This window comes from Rhipicephalus microplus, chromosome 5, assembly GCF_043290135.1.
Source record: "Rhipicephalus microplus isolate Deutch F79 chromosome 5, USDA_Rmic, whole genome shotgun sequence".
NCBI lineage: Eukaryota > Metazoa > Arthropoda > Arachnida > Ixodida > Ixodidae > Rhipicephalus > Rhipicephalus microplus.
Genome location: NC_134704.1, coordinates 29,816,238 through 29,826,124, shown reverse-complemented (window position 1 = coordinate 29,826,124; position 9,887 = coordinate 29,816,238). Strand labels below are relative to the sequence as shown.

At 44.1% G+C, this 9,887-nt stretch overlaps 2 protein-coding genes across 3 annotated transcripts in view; one reads left to right on the top strand and one right to left on the bottom strand.

The window, feature by feature from the left end:
• Positions 1 to 3,334: 3,334 nt before the first annotated feature.
• On the bottom strand, positions 3,335 to 7,058 carry RpL18A (ribosomal protein L18A). Its single transcript, XM_037425860.2, has 5 exons — positions 6,906 to 7,058; positions 5,843 to 6,022; positions 4,959 to 5,088; positions 4,078 to 4,187; positions 3,335 to 3,475 (listed from the first exon to the last, which is right to left on the bottom strand). The coding sequence occupies exons 1-5, from the start codon at positions 7,014 to 7,016 to the stop codon at positions 3,383 to 3,385; spliced, it is 624 nt and encodes a 207-aa protein (XP_037281757.2). The 5' UTR covers positions 7,017 to 7,058; the 3' UTR covers positions 3,335 to 3,382.
• Positions 7,059 to 7,149: 91 nt separating this feature from the next.
• The window catches only part of LOC119174794 (exportin-T), a 54,191-nt gene continuing 51,453 nt past the window's right edge, over positions 7,150 to 9,887 (top strand). For both annotated transcript variants that reach the window (XM_037425862.2, XM_037425861.2), the window contains exon 1: positions 7,150 to 7,386. The gene's annotated coding sequence lies outside the window, so the exon portion shown is untranslated. The remainder of the gene's footprint in view (positions 7,387 to 9,887) is intronic.

Sequence of the window (9,887 nt, the reverse complement as noted above, 5' to 3'; positions counted from 1 at the left end):
TGCGCCATAGTTGTTTTTCTCGTAAAATAGTAAAGTACCCACTGTGCGTCATTGAGGTGTCACGTGCAGTTTGTAATCGGTAGACATCTACTCGTCGTGTGATTCACGTTTTGATGCCTAGTGCGATTCGACGATTCTGACACGCAATATTACGTGTGTTAGGGAGTCCCCTTACACTACATGATTTCCTCGTTCGTGGTGAGATCGGACTATAGGCAGCAGCGCCGTCACCATGTTTGTGTGGATAGGCCGTCGGTGGAACGCATTGAAAAGTATGCAGCAGCACTTCACTGTAGGCAGTTGGAGTCGATTTTCGGTGAATAAAGCTCGTTGACTGCAGCCTAATTGTTATAGATACTACCTCCACTGCCACATTATTGCACAAAGCTGGGCTAAGGTTTCTATTCTGCAAGGGAAAAGAGCAGTCTGCCAATAAGTGGGTTGCTGGCATTCAGTCACAATGAAGTTCTGCATGGAGTTCGATGTTTTTCTTTGCTTTATTTCTATATGTTTAACTTCTGTTCTACATACAGAAATACGTGGATTGCGGTCTTTTTTTACTAGGCTTGTGCATATAGTGAATTTTAGGTTCAAAGCAAATAGCGTTTTTGGTCGAATAATTTTTAATCTAATTCATATATAGTACTATATATCACATATAAAAAAGTTCATATTTGTCATGACCTGACTAACCTGCACAATATTGTTGAGAAAACTGAATAGTAGGAGGATTTGACTTCTATCAAAATGCAAGTGATAACCTGCAAAGTATGTTATGTACTAAAGTTTTTTAGAGCATATAAGGCTCTATAAAAGCTCTTAAACTTAATCAAAAATAGTGAATCGATGTTAAGGTTCATTAAACCATAATTTGAAGCTTCGCGGCAATGCGCATTTGCCTTGGATAGGTGTTTTCACAGTTTAGCAGTCTTTTGGTGCAGCAAAACCATCTTTAAAGGGTATGCTTGCAAACTAATATGTGGGATTTAACGTCCCAAAACCACCATATGATTATGAGGGATGTCATAGTGGAGAGATCCAGAAATTTTGACTACCTGGGGTTCTTTAACATGCACACAAATCTGGGCACACAGGCCTACGACATTTTGGCCTTTATCGAAAATGCAGCCGCTGCAGCCAGAATTGCGAACTAATGTGCATACATTTTTATAAATGTTTTCACGGCTGAGGAAATCTTTACTGCACTGAAACCACCTTTTCAGGGGGTTACATACACACTAACATACACTTAAGCTGGTGCTTTCACGGATCAGCAGCCCCTCTACTGCAGTAAAACTACCTTTACAAGAGGTTGTATGCAGACTAATATACACCGATTCGTTCATTTCAAGTACTTCAAAATTTTCAATAATATGAATTCAAATTGAAACAAATTTGAATACTGTAATATTCGTTCAAAAATTTGGATATTCATACAAGATTATTTTTTACCACTAATCGGCCTTTGTGGATGCACTATGTGATGTGCTCGAAAAACAAAGTGGCATCCACTGAGAAATGATTGTAGGGTATTGGTACGATTATTGCCCTTCGCCCGATTTTGACACGTGCACACACTAGCTTATTAGACATTAGTCTCAGAAGGTGAAATGCTTGTGTACATTATGTAGGCGTATGTACAAGCATTTGACACCGTAACAGAATAAGCTGCCTTCCAAGGATGTGCAGGACTCACTCACACATGTGAACATACTGAGACTCGCAAACGACTTAAGGAGTAACCCACACCGTGTGGTTTCTTCGCTCGCCGCTAGGTGTCGTCTGTTCAATCTCCAATAGTAGCATTTTCTTACGAAGCAGTTTTTAAGCACTGGAACACCTACTTGCCGTGGAGAAGACTTGGGTTCATTTCTCACTCATACCAAAGATTCATTTATGTGCATCCCTAATTTTCGCTCGCGAACCAGCCGATTTTTTCCTCGTAATCGACGCCACTGCCGCTAACAAGAATTTCTGTGAAATCAGCTCTTTCGAAAAGTTGTCAATTCACCTGCACTAACTGGGATCGGTTCACGGCTGTGCATGCGAAGTTCAGAAATTAAGCAGTGCGAGTTCAGCAGTGCAGGCACAGTGCGACAACCGAAATGAATGACGTGTTGACAAGGTGCAGGCCTTATTTCTGTTTGCTCAATTTACACCATTCTCCTTACACTAACGATGCAAACCGCACATGCGAACAGTTTATGAGGCGCAAACATCTTGGCAAAACACACCGCGTTAGTAGAGGCGGGTACGGCGCCTACGCCGATGTGCTGCGTCGTCTGCTCCAAGCCGGCACCGTCAGCGTAGGAGGTGCTGGAAAATTGTGAGCCAGTGCTGTACCTTATCTGCAGCTTTTGAAACGAATGGCAGGGTTCAGAGGTCGTCAATGCTGCACCGCTGAAACGAATGGCAAAGTTTAGCACCTCGTGAACTGGTTCACGTGTTACAGGCGAATCGAACGGACCCAAAGCTACTGCTTGTGGGGGCAGTTACTGCTACTCGACAGTTGACAAGCAGCTGCTTCGGTCGAAGCATTGACTGATGTTCCACAATTTGCCACGGTAATTTTATAGTACTAAAGAGGATTTTCCTGAACAATAGCAATTCAAGTAGCATCGTTATTATCAGTCATTTTCATTGGCATTTCGTGGGATACTGAAACGTTCTGTAGCAGCGAACAGTTACACACCCGACCGATTCGTCATTGTATTTCCACCATGTGCATGCCCAATTACTAAATGGATTCGCCAAGGTGCTGCACTGGAAAACTTTTGCCGAAATCTGTGCCTTATTGAATTGACCATGCCATTGTGAGGAAGGGGCTGCCATCAGCACACTCTCTCCCCTTCTGCTAGCATCTGCAAGTCGCATGTACTTCCAACATGGCGGAGTCAAAAATGTGTTTTCAGCTGATGAGCCTTGCCTTCGGTTCCCTCCCGCTTTGTGGCTCATTCATTGGCAGCATTGTGTGCTGGTTTTGACTGTAGTCAGCCACATACCAAGCGGTGTTTATTTTTCCCAAGACAATACTGCCTGCCGCCAGGCACCTTTGGCAATGTCCTGTGCTAATGGCCCTCCTCCTCTTCAATCACACAGCATCCTGCCAGTTCTGGATTTTAGTGGCATGCTCTCAACACATGCGTAGGAACACCCAAGTCACCGTCATCTCTTCAGTTTTATCATTACAGACCAAGTCACCGTCATCTCTTCAGTATTATCATTACCGCTCGCATACGAGTTTTATGTTCAATGCCGCCATCTCGGAGCCTATGGTCAAGTGCCCTAACCACTAGACTACAATGGCAGGTAGCCATGCAGAAACAAGACACTGTTACAGGCCAACAGCAGTTTATTGGGAACCCTTTGAAGCTTGGGGAGTCTAGAACTTTGCCTGTGGTCGCACTGTTGTGAACCTGGGGGCATGGAAGTTCCGGTTGATCCTCGACGGCAGGGGGAACTTGATTTTGCTGTCCTGGATATAAAAAGTGGTACAATGTAATCCCGATAGCACAGTAATTCCACTGGCAAAGCAGTACCATATAAAGCATGCTAGGCAATTCGAATTCTGAGAAATATCTATTCCTGCACACATTGTAAACATTCAACAAGTGAATTAACAGTCATGATTGATGATTACATTTAGTTGAAAATGATTGAAGACTATTCCAAATGTATTCATATTTACCACCTCAATCTCTTGAACATGCATCTCATTAACAGCCCCCTGTCTGCAAAAATTAAAAAACTTATGCACTTGCCGCATCATCAAAACATTGAACTGTCAGCTAATGGTTCAGTGCAATGTTCACAATAGTGGACATGCATGCGACAAAAGCCTTTTTTCTTTTGCACCCATTTCTGACCAACCATGGCAGACAAGGCCGCAGCTGGTAAACGGTATAGGGCGCTATCCACCAAGTGCCTGAAAAATAGACGTAGTTCATGTCTATCTTCTTATGAACCTCGATAACGTCATAAACTTCACATTTTATAACACGCCTCCAACAGTACCATAACACAAGACTACCTGCCACAATCTAGATAAATCCCCTTGTATAAAAAGAAAAGGCTTACGTGGAACTGCTTGACGTGGGGTCGCCGACACTTGTTGGCTGGAATCTCTTCAACACGGATTATCTGAATCGAGGAAGCCCGGGCGCTGTGTCGAGCACCCATGTCACGATCTGCAGCAAGTGGTCATTTCATTTTTCCTGGCGCCACTCACATTAGCAACAAGGAATACAATTCAAACAAAACAAGCTTTTTTTTTCTCCATCCCCCACCCATTTAAATCGTTTTACAAGAAAATTTATTATGGTACTGTTTATGCATGTGCAGAGCAACAACATCGACATCGCACGTCAAAAAACGTGAGCGAATGTGTTTGGCATGCCAATCAGACAGTCTTAAGTTGTCAGCTAATGGTTCAGTGCAATGTTCACAAAAGTGGACATGCATGCGACAAAAGCTTTTTTCCTTTTGCACCCATTTCTGACCAACAAAGGCAGACAAGACCCATGCTGGAAACGGTACAGGGTGCAATAAACAAAAAGGGCACTACGAAATGCTCATGCAGTTTAAATGTGACAATAAAGCCTCTTAATTTATATGACCCTTGTTATGGGCATATATGTATCTCATAAAGAGGAAAGAGTTATGCAAAAAAGCAGGCACACCTTTGCATTTTTTGGTAGTGCCTTGACAACTGCAACACATGCTGTGCTTGCAAGAAAGCTCATGCTATCCGCCACCACTGTGGTGCTTTTAGAAAATTTGTTTCTGAGGAACATCTGAGAATTCGTAATATTAAAGTGTATGTTCCCTATGTATGTCTTTGTACAATAATGAAGCGTCCGGGTCTAGTTTGTACGCAGCTGTCTTTCATAAAACTCAGTTTTCCCTTTTCCTAGAGCAGTTGAAGAGGTCAAATGCAGGAGCACAGTGTAGACACTCACAGCACTGGGTGACAGCAGCGGACACCGTCATGTCCCGGTACTCCCGGTACATGTTGTGGGTGCCGCTACGGGAGTTGTACCGCAGCCACACGCCGAAGTTCTTGACTTTCATCGGAGTCTTGTCGTAAATCTGGCACCAACACAAAAGGCAGGAAATACAAATTAAATGGGCAGTTCTTGGAGATAGAAAGTCAAATGCATGACACTCAAATAAAATTTTCAGTCGTAGTACTTAAAAAAAATTCAGAAAACACTGTGCTTTTAAAAACACAACAGCAGCAATCTGATTCATCAGTGGTCTATCAAGATATGCCAAACTTGCAAATCCGAATTCATGTAGCTGGCTTGTAAGAGCCTAAAGCAAGAAAAAAAAAGGGCTAATTCTATGTTCCACTTTTACTACAATAATCACAGAAACACAGCTGAAACGCTTGAATTTATGCCATAACTATGGCACAGCCACAACACGGTGATGGCAGTGCAGATTGTCATATTGTCCTCGAACATAAAAGCTACAATGCCAAAAGCACTCAAATTTAAAGAAGGTAGTGTTTATATCTTCATGGTTCTCTTTCTTTCACAGCACGCCAAAAAATTACAGCTGGCTAAAACAGGGGTGCCACTGTGGGTTTGGGTATTTAGTAAACAACAATAATGAATTGGAAAACGTGATGAAGTCTCATCACTTCCTTACCATTACAATGTCGACAAAATGTTCAGTGCAGAATCCACAATGATGGAAGAAAATGCATGCGACATTTGTCGTGTTGCTCTAGCGTCACCTCTGACCAATCAAGGCATGTGCACGCCAAGGCTGGGTTTTAAGTGGCGCAGTACGATTAGTAGTTTAGCCTTCGGAGGTCGACGGGCTGCGATCAACTCACCCGACGAATGGAGACGATCTCAGAGTTCGTCTTCTTCATTTTCTTCAGCTTGCGGGTGAAGTACCAGTAGCGGGACTTGGCAACTACCTTGTCAGGAGCGAAGATCATCATCTTGTACAGGGCGGGGTACTTGTTCTTTTCGGTTGGCAGATGCCGCCCGATGATTTCATACTGCTTAAGCTGTAAAGACACATCGCGCGGTAATTCGTTAAAGTAAGACACGGACAAGCCACTGGTGACAAACAGACAGTACCTGTTTCTGATCCTTCCGAATGCGAGCGCACAAAATGGAAAATGTGGGCAGTTAAAATACGACAGAGCGCTAGCAACGATTTGGAACCAGTTTAAAAATGGTCTCTGTCCCACGGGGTCGCATTAACAACAGCATAATTATCCAGTTCATGTTTTACGAAGTCGGTGCATTTATCTGTCAATGCTGCAAATCAGTGCAACGTTCTGTAACATTAGCTGTTCCGCTGTTTAAACGATAGTTCTTGCCCAAAAAATGCACACATTCGTCGGACGACGGTGTAGCAATGATGCCGATGTCCGTTCTCGTGGAAGTCAACAATCATATTTCTATAATTTGGGTTTCCATCGACCCTTTGGCTGCGTCTACAGATATCTAGCAGGTTCACCAGTAGGTGTACTAAGCAATTATTTACAACACCGTACCTGCGCTATGATTACATCGAATACCAACTCGACAGGTAGCCCGGCAACTGGCAGACACTTCAGCCATCAGTCCACATACAGAATTGCGCCATTTCCACCGGCTTACGCAAATGCACCAGTAACGAAGAAGTCAACAGGAGCTTGGCATTGTACAGACTCGCAATTAGAATGCAGAGGCAAAGCCGGGATTCAGATGGCAGTGCCTTAGGCTTAGCATACAGGTCCACCACACGTGGACATGTGGCACCAAACTAGCCTTATAAAATAGCTTGGCGGAACAACCTTGCAAGTGTTCGCACATCCCACAAACTCTACGCTGTACTGATCAATTTTATTCGATCTCGAAAAGTGAACTTCACAAGTAATTTTCTGAGAATTGATAACTTACCAAACCGCTGGCCTTCATTTTGCTGGCGGTGTGCACAGAAAGGAATTGTAGTGGTCTCGCAGCAACTAAATACAACTCAATATAAACTGATAAAAATACGTAAGTTATCATAATAAAATTTTATTGCAAATAAAACAAATAAGTATATTTAACAAAATTTGTTTTTTAATAATTTATAACAAAATTTTGTTTGCTGCGGAATTGCGGAACTTGTCAACGAGTCATGGCGTTTTATTATTGAGGTGGCAGAGCATGGATTTTAATTCATCGACTTTAATGTGCCCGCGTGTTTACGTTTAATATAAAGTGAACGTTTTTTCACTACCAGCGCGTCGCAGTAGACATCTCAAAGCTGTACTGGGTGTCTTTGAAGTGCAGACAGTGTTTCTCTATATGGTATCGGAAGCGATATCGCATGTGCCTCGTCGGCGGCGGTGAAGATGCCGAAGTCCTTCGCTGACTTCGTGGTTAAAACATGACCGTAAGTAAGCATCGTCAAGGAAGTAGTGCTACGTGGTAGCTTAAAGCCGTAAACGTGGATTTAATGAAAACCGTCCGGAGGAATGCACCGCCGCACTTTGTTACGTTTGGATTGCACGTGGGCTTTACCTGGAATTTGGATGGTTGTGGCATGCCATGCCTGCGGGCAACGTTTTTTTTTTTTTTTTTTTGCTTTTTTCTGCGGCCGCTATCGTGTCCGCGCCTCCGCTATTCGTATAACGCTCATAATTCTAGTGTGGAGGCGAGTTTAGTTTCGGGTGTAGTTCGTTAGCTTCAGCGAAACCCTTTCTTGTTGCTTGCGGTTTTTTTTTTTTCTTTTCTTTGGTTTATGATGAAATGTTCTGCCGCCGTTCTAAGGGTCAATGCATATCACTTAAACGGCTGCATTTGTCTTGAGAAGAGAAAGTCTGATTATGGCTTTGGGTCATTTCAGGAGATTACAGTGTGCAGCTTCACTTCTCGACTGGCGGCGCACTTTCGATCCTAGCGCGGCTTCTGAAAAACTTGCTTGAGCGTTTCGAATGAGCATTCGATTTGCCTGCGCCGTAATGAATCTCTCGACACAGCTGTCGTTGCGTCAGCGCAGCTGATGTTGGACTTCGTGTTTACGAACATGTGCCGGGCTCCTGTTTAGGAGTCGCTGCGAAGTGGTGACAGTGAAAACTTCATTCGTATCTCGTGCAGGTAGTTACCTCGCCCTCGTTGACCGTTTCGAGATTAGCGAATAGTTTGTGAGAATCAAATTAAAACAACAAAAAGGGGGGGAGAGAGGGACCGCTTTGATATCGAATGTCGTAGAACAGAAACCGGCGTCCAAACTGGATTTACGCAGAAACGATTACCCGCAGATAGTTGCGGAAGCAAAATTCAAAGCATGGTTATACAATCGTTTGCGGGAAACCAATGCGGTCTGTAGTTAAGTCAGCTTCCCTGCTAGGTAGATAAGCCCAAGTAGGTTTATAGCAGCGCACGGAAATTGTCGCGAATAGCTATCTGGCCAAATGCCTTGCCTGTTCAAGGGCTCCCCTACACAGATCATCTTCGGGGGAACCTGCAGACTGTTTAATGCGTGCAACGGGAGATGAGAGAGTGTGTTAACCTCTTCTACTCAGCGTTTGGCCTGAAGTTGGGTGCAGTCGTTAGACAATGTGGAGTGCTGAAAACCTAACAATTCAGCTTATCAAGACAATGTGGAGCGCTGAAAACCTAACAAATCAGCTTATCAAGACAATGTGGAGCGCTGAAAACCTAACAAATCAGCTTATCAAGGAAAATTCTTTGCGAAGCCAACATACACATGAAAAAGAAGGCGGGAGAGGCCCTGAATGAAATACAGCACAGTTTTTGCTGCTTCAAGCACAAGATATGCATTTATTTGATGATTGCAGAGAGCAGTATGCCGTGTGCTGTCTTGCAACTGCTACATCTAATGTCCACTTGGAGAGTGCTACGCTGAAATAGAAATTTCTAGTCATCTTATTTCTTTCTTATTCACCACTGAAGTCCAATTTAACCAGATTGTAATGTAGTTGAATTTTGACTGTACACTGATCGACAGTATCACATGAACTCGGACAGACGTTGGTTAATACCCCTGTCGTGCGGCACATGTAATGCCATTTGCAGTAAATGACATTTAGAGTGAATGTTATTGCAGTGTTGCGTTTCTGATCTACATGAGTATACAAAATGGCATCCTCAATTAATGGAACTTCAGTATTTGCTACCATAACTGGCAGATAAATATGGTGAAAAAGGGTTTATTGGCGACTGTTGCGATGGTGGTCCTACGATGAAACGCGATCGGACAAGAGCAACGGTCGAGCAGATGCCGGCGATGATCAGCACGAGCCGAGCGAGCGAAGCCAAGCACCCAGTACCCAAGCGGTGGCGATGTTGTTTGCCAACGATGCGTTTTCTTCTTCACAATTTGCCCCCGCCGAAAAAGAGCCATCCTGGCGACCTAAGAGTCTGGAGGCAGAGGGCTATGATATGGCTTAAGGCGGGCGATGTGGACGATGTCACGTCCACGCCGGCGCATGTCGTCAGATGGGGAAAGTGGCTCGATGAGAAAATTCACCGGCGAGGTTTGCTCCAAAACGCGGTATGGGCCCTCGTACTTTAGAACGAGTTTTGAGGATATGCCGGGGCTTTGGTAAGGAACAGCCAGCCATACAAGTGATCCCGAGGAATAGCTGGGGCTTTGTGAAGAGTCGGTGTTGTTTTCTTTCTGGCGCTGTTGTTCTTGCGACGTAAAGGTGCGTGCGAGTTCACGGCACTCTTCCGCATTACGGGCAGCTTCGGACACAGATGGGCATTCGGATGCGTCAGGATGGTATGGAAGGAGAGTGTCGATGGTGTGGGATGGTTCGCGTCCATAAAGAAGAAAGAAAGGTGAAAATCCAGTGGTAGACTGTGCCGCGGTGTTATATGCGAACGTGATGAATGGAAGAATGCGATCCCAGTTAGTATGATCGGATG

Excerpts from the sequence above, each read along its gene's own strand:
- RpL18A (XM_037425860.2), bottom strand. The coding sequence starts at position 7,016 with ATGATAACTTACGTATTTTTATCAGTTTATATTGAGTTGTATTTAGTT. Across the intron at positions 6,023-6,905 it reads AAATGAAGGCCAGCGGTTTG|CTTAAGCAGTATGAAATCAT; the intron begins GTAAGTTATCAA and ends GTGTCTTTACAG. Across the intron at positions 3,476-4,077 it reads CCCACGTCAAGCAGTTCCAC|GACAGCAAAATCAAGTTCCC; the intron begins GTAAGCCTTTTC and ends TTTTATATCCAG.